The sequence below is a fragment of the Rhinoderma darwinii genome, chromosome 1, assembly GCF_050947455.1.
Source record: "Rhinoderma darwinii isolate aRhiDar2 chromosome 1, aRhiDar2.hap1, whole genome shotgun sequence".
Classification (NCBI taxonomy): domain Eukaryota; kingdom Metazoa; phylum Chordata; class Amphibia; order Anura; family Rhinodermatidae; genus Rhinoderma; species Rhinoderma darwinii.
This window is the reverse complement of record NC_134687.1, coordinates 198,867,618-198,886,972: the sequence shown is the minus strand read 5'-3', so window position 1 is coordinate 198,886,972 and position 19,355 is coordinate 198,867,618. Positions and strand designations below refer to the sequence as shown.

General features: G+C 42.9%; 1 protein-coding gene across 1 annotated transcript in view; it reads left to right on the top strand.

Moving 5' to 3' along the window:
* Window positions 1–18,135, top strand: part of EPGN (epithelial mitogen) — a 32,768-nt gene extending 14,633 nt beyond the window's left edge. The window contains exon 5 of the mRNA XM_075849801.1: window positions 18,060–18,135. Coding sequence (XP_075705916.1) covers window positions 18,060–18,135 — 76 coding nt within the window. The remainder of the gene's footprint in view (window positions 1–18,059) is intronic.
* Window positions 18,136–19,355: the final 1,220 nt, after the last annotated feature.

Genomic DNA, 19,355 nt, shown 5'->3' with positions numbered 1-19,355 from the left:
CAGATAATGACCTCCGGGTTGCCATGTACGGATGCCTCGGAGGAGCAGCCTCCGGCCGGTCCTCCGAGGCTTCCTGTCAGTGTGACAGTTACGTCACAATGACAGTTGGAGTACATTACACTACGTGTGTAGTGTAATGTACTCTAGCAGCGATCAAAGCTGCAAGTCTAAGTGTCCCCTAGTGGGACAAGTAAAAAAGTAAAAAAAAGTAATAAAAATGTTTTAAAAAAAAGTGTAAAAATAAAAGTTATAAGTTCTATAAACACTAAATGCTTTTTTTTCCTATAATAAGACTTTTATTATAGAAAAAAAATGAACACGTTAAAAAAGTACACATATTTTGTATCACCGCGTTTGTAACGACCCCAACTATAAAACTGTAATGTTATTTTTCCCGCACGATGAACACCCCAAAAAAAATCAATAAAAAACTACGACAGAATCACAATTTTTTTGGTCACCACCGCTCCCTAAATAAAGAATAAAAAGTGATCAAAAAGTCGCATGTACCCGAAAATAGTAGCAATAAAAACTTCTATCCGTCCCGCAAAAAACAAGCCCTTACACAGCTTTTTTGACTAAAAAATAAAAAAATTATGTCTCTCAGAATATGGTGACACAGAATTTTTTTTTTTATAAATAAGTCATTTTATTGTGCAAACGCTAAAAAAAAGGACCAAACCTATATACATATGGTATCGCCGTAATCGTACCAACTCGCAGAATAAAGTAAAAATGTCATTTATAGCGTACGGTGAGCGCCGCAAAAAGAAAACCTAAAAAACGGTGTCTGAATTCCTGTTTTTTGCTCAGGATTGCAAAAAAATTGAATAAAAAGTGATTTAAAAAAATCGCATGTACCCCAAAATGGTACCAATGAAAACTACAGATTGTCCCGCAACAAATAAGCCCTCACAGGGCTCCGGTGGTGAAAAAATAAAAAAGTTCTGGCTTTCAGAATATGGCGATGCAAAATGTGCAGAGTGTCCAAAAGCGGATAAGATCGGGCACCATTTATCAGTGCGACACCGGTCACACATCTATGAAATATTATTTATTTGCCCCATTATTATACCCTCTTATTATGCCCTGATGTACTCCGCACAGATTACACATACCCCCAAATTATAAACTGAAATACCAGCAAAACCCCAAACAAAACTACTGCCAAGCAAAATCTGCGCTCCAAAAGCAAAATGGCGTTCCCTCCCTTCTGAGCCCTGCAGCGTGCCCAAGCAGCAGTTTGCGCCCACACATATGGCGTCACCATACCCGAGAGAACCCGCTTAACGTTTTATGAGGTATTTGTCTTCTGTGGCACAAACTGGGCACAACATATTATGCACTAAAATGGAATACCAGTGGAAAATTGCAATTTTCACTTTGAACCATCCGCTGCGCATTAACCCCTTTGCGCACTATGACTTAATTGCCCGTCATGGTGCGGTGGTTGATGTATGGAGCCGGCTCACGTGCTGAGCCCGCTCCATACGCTGCGGCTGTCGGCTGTGTATTACAGCAGGCCCCCTGGGTACTAACGGACAGGTACAGCGATCGCTCTGTTACAGAAGCCTGTCAGAATAACAATATACTGCAATACATTAGTATTGCAGTATATTGTACCAGTGATCCAATGATCGCTGGATCAAGTCCCCTAAGGGGATTGATTAATAAAATGTGTAGAAGAATTATAGTTATTAGTAGTGAGAATTTATTTTTTTAAAGTTAAAAAACAAAACACCTTTTCGCATTTTTCTTCTAAAGTAATGTAAAAAAATGAACAAAATTGGTATCGCTACGTCCGTAAAAGTCCGAACTATTACAATATACCATTATTTAATTTGCACAGTGCACACCTTAAAAAAATGTAATAATTGAAACCGCCAAAATCGCAGTTTGTTTTTTTTTTGTCACCTTCGCTCTAAAAAAAAAATGCAATACAACTTTTGAATCACTTTTTATGTACCAAAAAATGGTACCAATAAAAACTGCAGCTCCTCCCGCAAGAAATAAGCCCTCACACCACTCTATTGATGGAAAAATAAAAAAGTTATGGCTCTTGGAAAGCGGGGAGTGAAAATCTAAAATATGAAAGCAAAAAATGGATCAGTCCTGAAAGGGTTAATTCATTTCTAATGAAAAAACGTATGATTACATGTGGGGTATTTCCGTACTCGGGAGAAATTGCTTTATAAAAAATGTTTGTTTTTTTTTCCTCCTTTATCCCTTGTGAAAATGAGAAAATTCAACATTTTAGTGGAAAAAATGTTGATAAATTAATTTTCGCGCCCTAATTCTAATAAACTCTGCAAGTGGAGTGTAAATGCTCAATATACCCCTAGAAAAATTCCTTGAAGGTTTTTCCAAAATGGGGTCACTTTTGGTGGGTTTCCACTGTTTTGGTCCCTCCAGTGCATTGCAAATGCGACATGGCACCGAAAACCATTCCAGCAAAATCATAAATCCAAATGGTGCTCCTTCCCTTCTGAGCCCTGCTGTGGGTCCAAACAGCAGTTTATTACCACATATGGGGTATTGTCGTAATCGGGAGACATTGCTTTACAAATATTGGGGTGCATTTTCTTCGTTATTCCTTGTAAATAATAAAAATTTCTATGTTGTTTCAGAAAAAAAGTACATTTTAATTTTTACAGACTAATTCCAATATATTTAGCGAAAAACCTGTGTGGTCAAAATGCTAACTATACCCCTAGATAAATACCTTAAGGGGTCTAGTTTTCGAAATGGGGTCGTTTATGGGGAGTTTCTATCGTTCTGGCAGCTCAAAGCCTCTCCAAATGTACAGTGGGGCCTAAAACATTTTCAAGCAAAATATGAGTCCTGAAAGCCTCCGGGTGCTCCCTTCCTTTTGGGCCCTGCCGTGTGTCCAGGCAGCGCATTAGGGCCACAATGTGGGTATTTTTGAAAACAGGAGAAACAGGGTGATAGATTTTGTGGTGTGTTTCTTCATTCTCATGTTCGCTTTACAAAGAAATCGGTCTTCAAACTGATACTTTTGTCAAAAAAGTGAAATACGTTTTTTTTTCACCTGTTATGCATTAAATTTAGCAAAAATCTGAGGGGTCAAAATACTTACTATACCCCTAAATAAATACCTTATGGGGTCTAGTTTTCTAAATGGGGGTCGCTTATGGGGAGTTTCTATCGTTCTGGCAGCTCAAAGCCTCTCCAAATATACAGTGGGGCCTAAAACATTTTCAAGCAAAATATGTGTCCTGAAAGCCTCCGGGTGCTCCCTTCCTTTTGGGTCCTGCCGTGTGTCCAGGCAGCGCATTAGGGCCACAATGTGGGTATTTTTGAAAACAGGAGAAACAGGGTGATAGATTTTGTGGTGTGTTTCTTCATTCTCATGGTCGCTTTACAAAGAAATTGGTCTTCAAACTGATACTTTTATAAAAAAAAGTGAATTTTTTTTTCACCTGCTATGTATTAAATTTAGCAAAAAACTGTGGCGTCAAAATACTTACTATACCCCTAGGTAAATACCTTAAGGGGTCTAGTTTTCTAAATGGGGTCATTTGTGGGGGTTTCCATCACTCTGAGACCTATGAGCCTCTGAAAACCTGGCTTGGTGCAGGAAAACAAAATGTACTTCAAAATTTATAAAATTATTATTCAATTTGTAAGTCCTCTAAATTGCTGAAAATAAATTTTATTTTTTCAAAAGTGCTGCCAAAATAAAGTAAAGAGATAGAAATATATATTTAATTAAAAAAATTGTACAGTATGTGTGTACATATGTGACATATTGTAGTTAAAAATAGGGAAAAATGGTAATTTTTACAAAATTTCTTCAATTTTTCTATTTTTTTAATTAATTTCCGCAAATTGTATCAGTCTACTTTTACCACTAAAATAAAGTACAACATGTGACGAAAAAACAATGTCAGAATTACTTGTATATTCAAAACTTTCACAGAGTTATTCTCTGATAAAGTCAGACATACCAGATTTGACAAATCTGGCTTGGTCATTAAGGTACAAACATGCCCGGTCATTAAGGGGTTAAGGAAGTTACAAGGAAAGTCAAAATAAATTAAGAAGGATGGGTGGTATTTCTTCTTGTTAAAAATTTTTTTTTTTATTCTTCTCTCTCCTCCTGGGGAGGGGTGTTGGAGGAAGTGTGATAGGGGATTAAGATTGATCAAGTAAAATAAGAAATACATTTGTAATTTTATATTTTTTTATAATTGAAATAATAATAATAATAATAATAATAATAATAATAATAATAATAATAATGAAACATTATGCAGCAAGCTCCTAATCTCCCTCTAGTCGTAGTGACAGTCAGCCAGGATGTTATCTTTTAATTATGTCTATGCTATGTCTAAAAACTGAGCTCTAAGTACTATAAAGATAGATTTTGAAATTTGATGAAATATTTTATATGAATATAGTTTAACCTTAAAACTACATGTTGTTAAAATGCTGTACTCAGCCTCTTTTAGCTTAACCCCTTAATGACTGGGCCATTTTGCACGTTAATGACCAAGGATTATTTTTTGTTTTTTCACGGTCGCATTCCAAGAGTCGTAACTATTTTTGTATTCCGTCTACATAGCCGTATAAGGGCTTGTTTTTTGCGGGACGAGTTGTATTTTGTAATTGTACCATTTTTAGATGCTTATAACATATTGATTAACTGTTATTAACTTTATTTTAGGAGAGAATTGAAAATAAGCAGCTATTCCAGCATTGATTTTCACGTTATAAATTTACGCCGTTTACTATGCAGCGTAAATAACATGTTAACTTTATTCTATGGGTCGGCACGATTACGGGGATACCAAATATGTAGAGGTTTTATATGTTTTTCCTACGTTTGCACAATAAAAAGCCTTTTAGAAAAAAATTACTTGTTTTTGCATCGCCGCATTCCAAGAGCCGTAACGTTTTCATTTTCCGTCGATGTGGCCGTACGTGGGCTTGATTTTTGCGGGCCAATGTGTAGTTTTCATTAGTACTATTTTGGGGTACATAGGACTTATAGATTAACTTTTATTTTATTTTTTATGGGGGGAATGGGAGAACAGAGAGAATTTTGCCGTTGTTTTTTGCGTTTTCTTTGGACGCCGTTCATCCGGCGGTTTAATTAATGTGTTCATTTTATTGGTCAAGCTGTTACGATCGCGGGGATACCATATATGTGTATGTGTGATTTGTTTTGACAGTTTTACTAAATAAATCCACTTTTTGTGCCAAAAAAGTAGTTTTATTTGACTTTGACTGTAATTTTTATTTATTTTTTTCAACAACTTTATTTAACTGATTGTCATTTTTTTTAAAGTCCCATCAGGACACTTCACTATGCGATGTGCCGATCGCATATATAATGCTTTGGTATACTTAGTATACCAAAGCATTATTGCCTGTCAGTGTAAAACTGACAGGCAACCTATTAGGTCATGCCTCTGGCATCGCCTAACAGGCAGATGCTGAAGGCAGACCTGGGGGTCTTTGTTAGACCCCCGGCTGTCATGTAAACCCGACAGCGACCCGCGATTTGTTTGCGGGGGCGCCGATCGGGTGACAGAGGGAGCTCCCTCCCTCTGTCAAACACATTAAATGCCGCTGTCACTATTGACAGCGGCATTTAATGGGTTAAACTGCCGGAATCGGCGCGCGCTTCGATTCCGGCAGCTGCAGCAGGAGCCAGGCTGTGTATAACAGCCGTGCTCTTGCCGCTGATCGCGTGGGTACAGTCTCAGTACCCACGCCATCACAGGACGGATATATCCGTCCTCCTGCGCGAACTAGCAGCTGCTGAGGACGGATATATCCGTCCTTCGGCGTTAAGGAGTTAATAAAATGTATGCTGTGCTTTAGGGGAAAACTTCGTATCCAGAACTCTCAATTCTCCCAAAGTGTTCCACTTCATTCTTGTTTGTGTATCTTTTATTCATATTTAATAATTCTGCACATGACTGTTTTCCACTCCCTGCAATCTGGACGCCTTAAGCAGAAAAACCCAGTACATTTGTATAAACTCACCCTTAGTTTGCCTACATATTAAACATCTATCAGATATAGTTCCCTCAAATTTACTCATTATTTTCGGTGTTTAGTCCATCCTATTTATAATAAAAGAAATACGTCATTTTTGTATTGATACTTCCCTTAGATATTTTCATTGGTCATCAGTCAGTGACCCTATTTCTCTTTTTCCACTTTCCCTTACTTTCATGAATTACATCTCTAGGGTGTACTTCCACCAATACTGTTTTAATATTAAAGAGGCTATGTCACCATTATAAGTGCCCTGTCTTCTACATAATGTGATCGGCGCTGTAATGTAGATTACAGCAGTGTTTTTTATTTAGAAAAACAATCTATTTTCACCAAGTTATGACCTATTTTAGCTTTATGCTAATTACTTTCTTAATGCCCAACTGGGCGTGTTTTTACTTTTGACCAAGTGGGCGTTGTGGAGAGAAGTGTATGACGCTGACCAATCAGCGTCATATACCTCTCTCCATTCATTTACTCTGCGCATAGTGATCTTGCTGGATCATGATGTGCAGTCATATACTCACACATTAACGTTACTGAAGTGTCAGTGAATAGACATCGCTTCAAGCCAGGACGCGATGTCTATTCACAATCCTGACACTTCGGTAACGTTTGTGTCGGACTTACAGCACAGCAAGCGTGATGTCGCGAGATCACGCTGTAAATGACAGCTTACAGCGAGATCACGCTTGCTGTGCTGTAAGTCCCACACAAACGTTAGCGAAGTGTCAGGATTGTGAATAGACATCGCGTCCTGGCTGGAAGCAATGCCTATTTATTGTCAAGACACTTCAGTAACGTTAATGTCTGAGTATGTGACTGCACATCATGATTTAGCAAGATCACTATGTGCTGATTACATGAATGGAGAGAAGTGTATGACGCTGATTGGTCACTGATTGGTCAGCGTCATACACTTCTCTCCACAACGCTATCTTGGTCAAAAGTAAAAACATGCCCAGTTGGGCATTAAGAAAGTCATTAGCATAAAGCTAAAATAGGTCATAACTTGGTGAAAATAGATCATTTTTCTAAATAAAAAACACTGCTGTTACCTACATTACAGCGCCTATCACATTATGTAGGAGATAGGGCAATTATAATGTGGTGACAGAGCCTCTTTAAGTTCAATGTATAAGTTGTATACTGTAAACTCCCTTAAGTGTCAGCTATAGAGGCAACCAGAATTTTATCATTTAGGCCATGTGCACATGATGTTTTTTTGCCTATGTTTAATGTATATGTCAGGAAAAAGCTCCCAACGTATACATTAAACGCAGGCTGTGACAGATGCCTAATAGCGCCATCCATCACCTATAGGCTATAACTCCTTCTCACCGCAGCCATTTTTTGGATTTTATTTTTTTCCTCCCCACCTTCCAAAAGCCATAATTTTTTTTCTTTTTCTGTCAATATAGACATATGAGGGCTTGACGAGTCGTAGTTTTTCATGGCACCATTTTTTTTTTACCATATAATGTACTAGGAAACAGGAAATCAATTCTTTGTGGTGTGAAAAATAAAAAAAAACAGCGATTCCTTCATTTTTTTTCACTTTGTTTTTTACAGCGTTCACCGTGCAATTAAAACAACATGTTGACTTTATTTTGCGGGTCAATATGATTACGGCGATATCAAATTTATATATATTTTTTTTATTTTTCCATTGATTGAGCGGTATGAGGGCTTATTTTTTTGCAGGACAAGCTGTAGTTTTTTTTGCTATTGAGGTATGTACATGCAAGTTTTTGATCACTATTTACTCCATTTTCTTCTGGGAGTTGATGTGATCAAAAAAACTGACATTCTGGCATTTTTTTTTTTTTTTTTTTTTAATGGCGTCCACCAGGCATGTTAAATAATGTTAGATTGTAATAGTTTAGACTTTTACGGATGCAGCGATACCAATTCTATTTATAATTTTTTTTTACAATGCTTTAGGGAGATAAGGAAAAGTTTTTTGTTTTTTTTTTACTTTTAATATTGTACATAAAACTTGAAATTACTTTTACTTTTTTTTACTAGTCCCCTTAGGGGACTTGAACCAGTGGTCAGTGGATCGCTTGCACTATATACTGCAATACTAATGTATTGCAGTATGTTGTGTTTCTGACATGCACATATTAAGCCCTCCTGGAGGCATGGATTAATAGGAGTACAAAGATGGCAGACCTGGGGACCCTCATTAGGCCCCCGAGCTGCCATGCCAACCGCTGGCACCCTGCAATTGTACTTTGGGGGGGCTCTACGGGCTGTCAGAGGGGGTCACGCCCCTCTTTCAAAACGCTTTATGTGCCGCGGTCGCTATTGACCATGGCATCTAAGGGGTTAAATGAGGTGTTAACCGTCACCCATAGACCTCTATGTAAGAAGAGTCTACCATGCTATTCCATCCTTGAAAAAGAAGGTATACTAACATATACCAGCCAGATGAAGCACTATAGACAGATTTATTGCGTATGTCGGGCGCTTGTGGGCGTAGTAAAGAGAAGTGTCATACACTTATCTTCATTCATGTCCAGCTTAATCCACAGCACAGCGTGATCTCGTGAGATCACGCTGTGCTGTTGTCACGGTCTGTGGATATGTGGAACACCTGGCCAACGTGTATTTGTTCTTGACCGTGATCTGGTTGAGACCACGGTAGTCAATGCAGGGTCGAAGAGATCTGTCTTTCTTTTTAACGAAGAAGAACCCGGCCCCTGCCGGGGAGGAAGACTTTCGGATGAAATTCCTCTCCAAATTCTCCTTGATATAGACAGACATGGATTGAGTCTCTCGCAGGGAGAGAGGGTATACCCATCCACGGGGCAGAGAGGCATTTGGAACCAATTCAATGGGGCAGTCATAAATCCGATTTGGGGGCAGCGTCTCAGCCTCCCTCTTGCTGAAGACATTCGCAAACTGAGTGAAATGAGGGGGTAATCCTGCCAATAACTGAGGCAGAGGAGGCTGGACAGGATGGATCTGCAACAGACAGCGATTGAAACATTTGGTGCCCCATTGGAGAACCTCTCCGGAATTCCAGTCCATGACTAGGGCATGTAGTCGAAGCCAAGGCAGACCCAGCAGAACAGGATTGATGGCTTTGGGCAAAGCAAGAAACAAAATCAGTTCTGAACGAAGGTCTCCAACTTGGAGCCTCAGCGGCTTGGTCTCTGATACAATCGGATAAGGTAGAGGCAGTTCATTAACCCAGGCAACAGCCAAAGATGTCTCCAGAGGAACTGTGGGCAACTGGAGACAATCCACTAGATCCTTTTGGATGAAGTTTGCCGCGGACCCGGAATCCAGATAGGCAGAAACCCGGTGCGTCTTCTCGCCGGACATTATGGTCACAGGAATGGTCAGCTTGGAATTTAACATTTTATTTGGTACCATTCTGCCTAGGGACGTTTCTCCAACCAATCCTAGGCACTGGGGTCTCTCTGGCCTCTGGGATCACAAACGCACAACATGGCCTCCGAGGCCGCAATACAGATAAAGTCCTGAAGTGCGTCTGAATTGTCTCTCCTGGGTAGACAATTTGGCTCGGTGCATCTGCATAGGCTCCCCTGGTGGGACAACTGAAGAGGACAGTAGGGATTGCTGGAAAGTAGAAGCCAGCCTAGGAAATCCTCTCTCATGGAGAACCCCTTGGGAATGCTCCCGGATCCTCATGTCAACCCGGGTGGCTAGTAGGATGAGATCGTCCAGGGTAGGTGGCAGATCGCGAGCGGCCAGCTCGTCTTTAATCCCAGAAGATAGTCCCTGCCAGAATATGGCCACCAAAGGCTCATTGTTCCAGGTTAGTTCAGCAGCCAGGGTACGGAACTGAACAGGATACTTGCCCACGGAGAGGTCTCCCTGGTGAAGGGTCAGCAGGGATGCAGCAGCAGAAGAAACTCTCCCAGGTTCCTCAAATATCGAACGGAAAGTCCATAAAAATCACGTAAGTCACGAGTCTCTGTTCCCTGATGTTCCCACAGAGGATTTGCCCATGCCACTGCTTTGTCAGCAAGGGGAGAGATTATGAAGGCTATCCTAGCGTCATCAGAGGGGAAGGCCCTGGCATGCAGTCTAAAGTGGATCTGGCACTGATTCAGAAATCCCCTGCAGGACCTCCTGTCTCCGTTATAGCGAGGAGGTAGCGGCAAGAAGCATAGGGGATCGGAACTGGCACAGACAGGAGGTGTATCAGGAGGAACAGCAGGAGTAGGTGCGGTGATGACTGGTGCTTGAGCAACCAGCCGATATGCAATGGCGTTCACTGTCAGGAGGAGTTGGTCTTGCCGTGACTGAAGGTCTTGCATCTCTGCCAGCATAGCTTGTGTTGTCAAGGTCTCAGGTTGACCAGTGGGGTCCATGGCTTGAGTGTACTATCACGGTCTGTGGGTATGTGGACCCACTAGGCCGCACCACCGCAGCGGGGAGGCAGCTGGCCAAGCAACAGAGCACCCAAACAATACAAAGTCATATGCTAGGGTACCTGAATAGTCCAGACAGTGGCCGAGGCTTTAGCACGGATGGAGGTGGGTGCAGCAGGTTACGCCAGATGTGGCGGATGACAGCAGGTGCAGCAGGTTGCGCCAGACGTGGCAGATAACACTGGGAGTGGCAGATGACAGCAGGTGAAATAGGACAAGACTCCAACACTAACAGGCTCAGGAACAAGGACACCGCACGGGATACAGGATACAGGTAGCAGGGCGCAGGTAACAACAGGAACAGGATAACACTAAGGGACCATTTGCAAGACTGAAATGGGAATACTAACAACACTCAGGCAATGACTGAAGGGGCAGGGCCCTTCTTATAGTTCAGGGTGATCTGGGAGCAATCAGTCAAATCTAAAACATGTGTGTGCTCTGGCCTATTAAGGCCGGGAATGAGCTCCAGCGCGCACCCTAGTGGTCACTGCAGGACAGGACGGCCGCATGTGCTGGCATCTCTGGGGAGGAAGACGTCCGCAGGATGATAGGAGTCTGCGGTCTGCGACTGCGGACGTTACAGCTGTCACTTACTGCCGTAGTTCCTTCACCTAAGGCTGGGTTCACACGACCTATTTTCAGACGTAAACGAGGCGTATTATGCCTCAATTTACGCCTGAAAATAGGGCTACAATACGTCGGCAAACATCTGCCCATTCATTTGAATGCTTTTGCCGACGTATTGTGCAGACGACCTGTAATTTACGCGTCGTCGTTTGACAGCTGTCAAACGACGACGCGTAAATTGACTGCCTCGGCAAAGAAGTGCAGGGCACTTCTTTGCAACGTAATTTGAGCTGTTCTTCATTGAACTCAATGAAGAGCAGCTCAAGATATACGAGCGTCACAGACGCCTCGTATATTACGAGGAGGAGCATTTACGTCTGAAACGACGCAGCTGTTTTCTTCTGAAAACAGGCTGTCATTTCAGCCGTAAAAGCCAGCTAGCGTGTGAACATACCCTAAGCGACAGGAGTATGACCAGACATCGCCTCCAAAACACTTAAAATGCTCATAACTTTGTCAAAAATAAAAGTTTAAAAAAACAAACCAAATACATTACTTATCTACATTAAAGCGCCTATTAGATTAGGTAGAAGATAGGGCAGTTAAAAAACTGGTGACAGAGCCTCTTTAAGTGTGAACATAGCTAAAAAGGACAGGAATAAAAATGTTGTAGATGTTTTCCACACAGGTAAGAAAAAAAAACATATTTGTTATGTACAAATGTACAACATGTACATCGGGAAAACATATAAAGAGAAGAAACATTAAAAGTATATAAGTAAAGATACAAGCAGAGGAATAGTCGATCCGAGAAGCCAAGTTTAAGAGAAAGAACATATTGATCTGCAGAGCTGTTGAGGATGCTGCTTTGCAAAATCCAAGTTACCTTCATCATATTTATCGCAACCAGGTAGCAACTTCCACATTTCACTTCATAAGAGTCAGCGAACCTTTGCTCTTTTCTATATTTTTTACACATAACAATATCATCATTCATCTCTAAGTTGTCAAAAACTACTTCATACTCTTGTATCTGGAGCTGTGCCTGGGGCTTGATATAACTCTAATTCAGGGGTGGACAGTGGCGTAACTACCGCTATAGCAGCCGTAGCGGCTGCTACGGGGCCCGCGGCATGAGGGGGCCCGTGTCGCCCACTGGCACGGGCCCCCACCATGGCCGGAGGCTCCGCTAGCTGCCGCTATGGCTGCTACAGCGCGACGCCACTGAACACTACGGCAGAGAAGGGAGGTATCTCCCCGCTCTGCCATTAAACGGGTTGTTCCTACATAAGACATGTATCCTCTATCCACAGGATAGGGGATACATGTGTGATCGCTGGCAGCGATAGGGAGAACGGGGGACCGAAAGTCCCCTGAAGTTCTCCATCACAAACCTCGGACTTCCAGGGTCTCTGTTGGAAGCTCCGTAGAAATGAATGGAGCGCCGGACGCGCTTGTGCGCATGCGTGACCAGCGCTCCCTTCATTTTTATTGAGCTGCGCAGACTCCGGAAGTCAGAGGTTAGTCATGGAGAATTTAGGGGGACTTTCGGTCCCACATTCTCCTTATCAGTGCCAGCGATCACACATGTATCCCCTATCCTGTGGATAGGGGATACATGTCTTTTGTAGGACACACTATAGGTCTGATTTTTTTGGGGGGTTGGAGCTGCATGGGTTGTTACCTACAGGGGGGGCTGTATGGCATTACCTACAGGGGGGCTGTATAGCGTTACCTACAGGAGGGGATGTATGGCGTTACCTACAGGGGGGGCTGTATAGAGTTACCTACAGGGGGGGCTGTATGGCGTTACCTACAGGGGGACTGTATAGCGTTACCTACAGGGGGGCTGTATGGCGTTACCTTCAGGGGGGCTGTATAGCGTTACCTACAGGGGGGCTGTATAGCATTACCTACAGGGGGGCTGTATGGCGTTACCTACAAGGGGGGCTGTATGGCGTTACCTACAGGGGGGGCTGTATGGCGTTATCTACAGGGGTGGTTGTATGGCGTTACCTACAGGGGGGGCTGTATAGAGTTACCTACAGGGGGGGCTGTATGGCGTTACCTACAGGGGGGACTGTATAGAGTTACCTACAAGGGGGGCTGTATGGCGTTACCTACAGGGGGGGCTGTAAAGAATTACCTACAGGGGGGGCTGTATGGCGTTACCTACAGGGGGGACTGTATAGCGTTACCTACACGGGGGCTGTATAGCATTACCTACGGGGGGCTGTATGGCGTTACCTACAGGGGGGCTGTATAGTGTTACCTACAGGGGGGCTGTATGGCGTTACCTACAGGGGGGGCTGTATAGCGTTACCTACAGGGGGGCTGTATGGCGTTACCTACAGGGGGCTGTATAGAGTTACCTACAGGGGGGGCTGTATGGTGTTATATACAGGGGTAGCTGTATGGCGTTACCTACAGGGGGGATGTATGGTACTATCTACAGGGGGGCTGTATGGCGTTATCTACAGGGGGGCTGTATGGCGCTATCTACAGAGGGGCTGTATAGCGTTACCTACAGGGGGGGCTGTATAGCGTTACCTACAGGGGGGCTGTATGGCGTTACCTACAAGGGGGGCTGTATGGCGTTACCTACAGGGGGGGCTGTATGGCGTTATCTACAGGGGTGGCTGTATGGCATTACCTACAGGGAGGCTGTATAGAGTTACCTACAGGGGGGGCGGTATGGTGTTACCTACAAGGGGGACTGTATAGCGTTACCTACCGGGGGGGCTGTATGGCGTTACCTACAGGGGGGCTGTAAAGAGTTACCTACAGGGGGGGCTGTATCGCGTTACCTACAGGGGGGACTGTATAGCGTTACCTACAGGGGGGCTGTATAGCGTTACCTACGGGGGGCTGTATGGCGTTACCTACAGGGGGGCTGTATAGTGTTACCTACAGGGGGGCTGTATGGCTTTACCTACAGGGGGGCTGTATAGCGTTACCTACAAGGGGGCTGTATGGCGTTACCTACAGGGGGGCTGTATGGCGTTACCTACAGGGGGGCTGTATGGTGTTATCTACAGGGGTGGCTGTATGGCGTTACCTACAGGGGGGGGCTGTATGGTACTATCTACAGGGGGCTGTATGGCGTTATCTACAGGGGGGCTGTATGGCGCTATCTACAGAGGGGCTGTATGGCATTATCTACAGGGTGGGCTGTATGGCGTTATCTACAGTGTGGGCTGTATGGCGCTATCTACAGGGGGGCTATATGGCGTTATCTACAGGGTGGGCTGTATGGCGTTATCTACAGAGGGGGCTGTATGGCGTTATCTACAGGGGGCTGTATGGTGCTATTTACAAAGGGGTCTGTATGCCGTTAATTACAGGGTGGGCTGTATGGCGTTATCTACAGAGGGGGCTGTATGGCGTTATCTACAGGGGGGGCTGTATGATGTTATCTACATAGGGGACTGTATGGCGTTATCTACAGAGGGGGCTGTATGGCGTTATCTACAGGGGGCTGTATGGCATTATCTACAGGGGGGCTGTATGGCGTTATCTACAGGGGGGCTGTAAAAAAGGCCCTATCTACAAGGGGGGGTTGTGTGACACCCAGTGGAGGGGGGGGGCCCAGTCAAAAGTTTGCTATGGGGCCCAGTCTTTCCTAGTTACGCCCCTGGGGGTGGACATACCAATGGTGCAACCTGTGCAACTGCACAGGGGCCCAGTATGTAGAAGCGCCCACTGACACCTTAAAAACAGCTTTGTACTGTCTAGTGGATTGCATGTAAGGGATTGAGCTAATGACAATAGCTAACAATTATTGAGGATTGTTAGAGAGACATAAGGGTGGGTTGTTCCTTAATGAACAACGCCCACATGCTGTTCTTCCAAGGGGGCCCTCTAATGTTCATATCCGCCCCTGCCCTAATTTGTAGTGGTATAATCTAAGGCCTTGTACAACGATGTGTAAATGCATCAAAAATGCTAGCGTTTTTGCAAAGCGCTTTTTAAAGTACAGACGTTTTTGATGCATTTTTTGACGCGTTTTGGGTTTGTTTTTGGGCACGTAATTAGGACTCCCATTGACTATGGGAATTAGGCGTGTTTTTGGCACGTTTTACGCGCCGGGAATTGACCTAATTGACCTAAAGGACCGAGCCATTTTTCAATCACCGCGCTCCAAGAGCCATAACTTTTTTATTTTTCCGTCAATGGAGAGGTGTGACGGCTTATTATTTGCGGGAGGAGTAGTAGTTTCTAATGGCACCATTTAAAGTACCATATAATGTACTGGGAAACTGGAAAAAAATTCTTTGTGGGCTGAAATTGTAAGAAAACTGTGATTCCTACATTGTTTTTTTGTTTTTCGTTTTTACGGCTTTCAACATGCAGTAAAAACGACAACTGAACTTTATTCTGCGGGTCAATACGATTACGGCGATACCAAATTTATATAGGTTTTTTATTTTTCCGTGGATTGAGGGGTGTGAGGGCTTATTTTTTGCGGGATGAGCTGTAGTTTTTATTGGTACCATTTTTTGGTATGTACAACATTTTGATCATTTGTTATGAAATTTTTTTTGCAGGCTAAAGTGAACAAAAAACAGCGATTTTGGTGGTTAAAATGTTTGGGTTTTTACTGCGTTCACTGTGCGAGTTAAATAATGGTATATTGTAATAGTTCAGACTTTTACGGACGCATCGATACCAATTTTGTTTATTTTTTTACATTACTTTAGAGGAAGAATGGGAAAAGTTTTTTTTTTTTAACTTTTAATATTTTATTTTTTTTTCACTACTAATAACTTTACTAAACTTTTTTTTTTGACACCATTTACTACTCCCCCTAGGGGACTTAAACCTGCAATAATTAGATGTATTGCAGTATATCGTCATTTTCACAGGCTTCTGTTAAGCCGTGCCAGAGACACGGCTTAACAGAGGCAGACAAAAGGCAGCCCAGGGGGCCTTCATTAGGGGGGTGCCGATGAGCTGTCGGAGGTTGGCGCCCCCCTCTCTATAACGCCTCAGATGCTGCGGTCGAGATTGACCGCAGCATTTGAGGGGTTAAGCGGCCAGGAACAGTGCGATTGCTGTTCCCGGCTGTTAGTCTGGGCTGTCGGCTGTAAAACAAAGCTGACACCCGCAGGGTATGGAGGGCGCTCAGCCTGTGAGCGCCCTCCATACTTCCCTATAACACTTATCACATTGCATGATAATGCATCAAGGGGTTAAAGGCTACGTAAACCTTTGAAAGGCAAAAAATTTTATTAAAACATGTATCAGTGTGTTTTGTGTAACTTTGTAAATCTTTTTTATTAAAAATTATTTTTACTTTTTTAGATACAGCTGCTCTGTATTCTCTATACAGAGCAGCTGTATCATTTGCTATTCACTTATCACAGTTAAGTTATGTTGTGAACTTAGATGTGATAGATTACAGGTGGATCCCGCGTGTCAGACATGCAGGACCCACCAACACTGAACCCGTCAGGTCCGCGGGAGTGACAGATTCAGTGAATAGTGCTAGATACAATTGCTGTATATAGAGAATATAGACCAGCAGTATCTAAAAATGTAAAAATAATTTTTAATAAAAAGTATTTATATATATATATATATATATATATATATTAAAAATATATATCTATATATATTTTAAAAAAATTGCCTTTCAAAGGTTTACATAGCCTTTAAAACAGCTTACATGTTCACTAGTAGATCACTAGTGAGGCACTATATTAGTAGTTTTATACAAGTCTTCTTAAATCCAGCTGTAATGTTTGGCAGAGAGTCATAAACTATTGTACATTCTCATCTTTTATTTAATCTTTTACACATTTTTCTGAGGTCATTAAAATACCATATTTATGGCAGAATGTATCTGCCCGTGTAATATCTGTCCAGGCAAAGGTTAAGGTTATTTACAATAGTATAAGCCATACATCGATCATAAAAATGATACGATTACTACAATATGGTGGTGTTAGTAAATCTAAATAATAAATTGTACCTCTGTTCATAGCATAGATTAAAATGGTAGACTTCAAAATAACACTTAGTTCTATATTATATTTCATAGAAGACTGGTGGACAAAAGTACCAGTAGAGTGCATTAAAGCATGTTCAGGTTTTACATTAGTAACAATTCTAGTATTTCACATTTCTACAAAGAGGAAAATAATGTTTTATTGGGTGTGTTGGTAAAATATAGATGGAAAACAACCACGACCATTACTCCAATTTCTGCTTAGTTTTGTGTGCCATTTGTGTCATTTTCAATGTCTCCATAAAATGTATGCATTTTAACACACTAATGACAAATCTCCCCATTGTATTTCCTGAGCAATAAGTTGGAGAGAGCAGTAAATGTCCTTATTGGGGTTGTCCCTACCAGATAGACCCTTCTCTGAATGAAGCTGCTTTGATGATCAGCTGACGCCCTAGGTCTGGCAGATCCAACCTCTGGCCATTAGATGTTATTGCTGGAGAAAGCTGTCAATGGCCAATCATTTTTGGAAAATCTAGTATTATTTGATACCCACTCAAATGTATGGGTGACCATGTTATTCATGGTTGCCCGGTTATACATGGTTACACTAAGTCCAGCAGGACATCTACATGCTCTAATAAGTCATATTCAAAGGGGTGCAGATGGGCAACGCTTTAATATACCAAACATATTCGTAATGGGGCAGACATATCGCCGGTGCAGCCAGTTTGGCTGTACAGGTGCCCGGAGTAGGTGAGGGCCCGCTCAGCTGCCCTAAATGCTGTGTGCATGGATCAGCATATTGATCGACACAGCCGTGCGGCAGACGGAGGGGGCCTCCTTCCCTACCTGTGCACTTTCGGCAACTCACGGATCGGGCCTCCTTCCTTCACATACGGGCAGTTACTATGGGCAAGGCCGTGTGCATGAGACCTAAGTAGGTTACCATTTATGAATACATTCACCTTAGATTTTGGGATGATTTTGATAAAATAATAAAATAAAACGCTTGGGGATCCTTAGTAGATGTTGACTGATCCATTTGCACTTGCTAGATTTATCTTCATAAACATGACATAAATTTGTGTTTCTTTCAGATGCAAAAAGACAGGCCAAAATCATACAAGATGCAATATAGAAGAAACACTGCAACAAGTCAATGTTGTGGACTGATTTGCTTTACAGTAGAAAGGAAAAAAAGAAAAACCCCAAAAACACAAGCAGTGAAGAGACTTGCCATTTAGTAGGCATTATTTAATTAGAGGGAATTCACGTGAACAGTTCATGAAATGTTGTGGTTGCAGAGAATTATACTCTGGTCTCCAGAGACTGTGGAAATGTTCGTTGCTGCAGTTGCTCAAAACTTCTATTCAAGGAATTTGATCTTAACCCCTTCCCGACATTTGCCGTACATGTACGTCATGGAAAGTACTGACTTCCCGCATCTTGCCGTACATGTACGCCAAATGTTTGGGACCGGCTCAGAAGCTGAGCCGGTGCCATCATCACCGGATCTCAGCTGTATCTTACAGCTGACATCCGGCTGTAACGGCGGGGACCGAAATTAGCTTCGATCCCCGCCATTAACCCCTTAAGTGCAGCGCTCAAACGCGATCGCTGCACTTAAGGTGTTTGCAGCTCATCGGAACCCCAGTAATAAAATTGCCGGGGTTCCGGTGGCTGCAATGGCAACCGGAGGCCTAATACTGGCCTCCCGGTCTGCCTAGCACCGAAGCCGGTCAAGATCCGCCCGGCGGCGGAGCCTGATCGGCTTCCGTAGCTGCCGGCAAGATGGCGCCGGGTCAGGAGCTGATCCGGCGTCATCAGCGGTGGAAGTCAGCTGTACTGTACAGCTGACATCCACCTGTAACGGCAGGAACCGGAGCTAGCTCCGATCCCTGCCATTAAAACCTTCGATGCAGCAATCGAAAGCGATTGCTGCATCGAAGCGGTTACTAGCAGATCGCCAGCCCTGACAGGCAATCGGGACTGGCGACTGCTGTTATGGCAACAGGAGACACAATGGTCTCCTGCTCTGCCATTACGGAAGCCGATTTAGGCCCCGCCGGGAGGCGAAGCCTAATCGGCTTGCTGTCAGTGAATGACTGACAGATCTAATACATTGCACTACATAGGTAGTGCAATGTATTAGAAAAAAAAATATCTGACCATTGGAACTTCAAGTCCCCTAGTGGGACTTGAGAAAAAGTGTAAAAAAAGTATAAAAAAGTGTAAAAAAAAGTGCAAAAAATAAATATTTATTATTGAAAAATAATAATAAACCATATGTATTTGGTATCGCCACGACCGTAACGACCGGAGGTATCAAAATATTATATTATTTATTGCACGCGGTGAACAGCGTAAAAAAAACCGTAAAAAACGTTACCAGA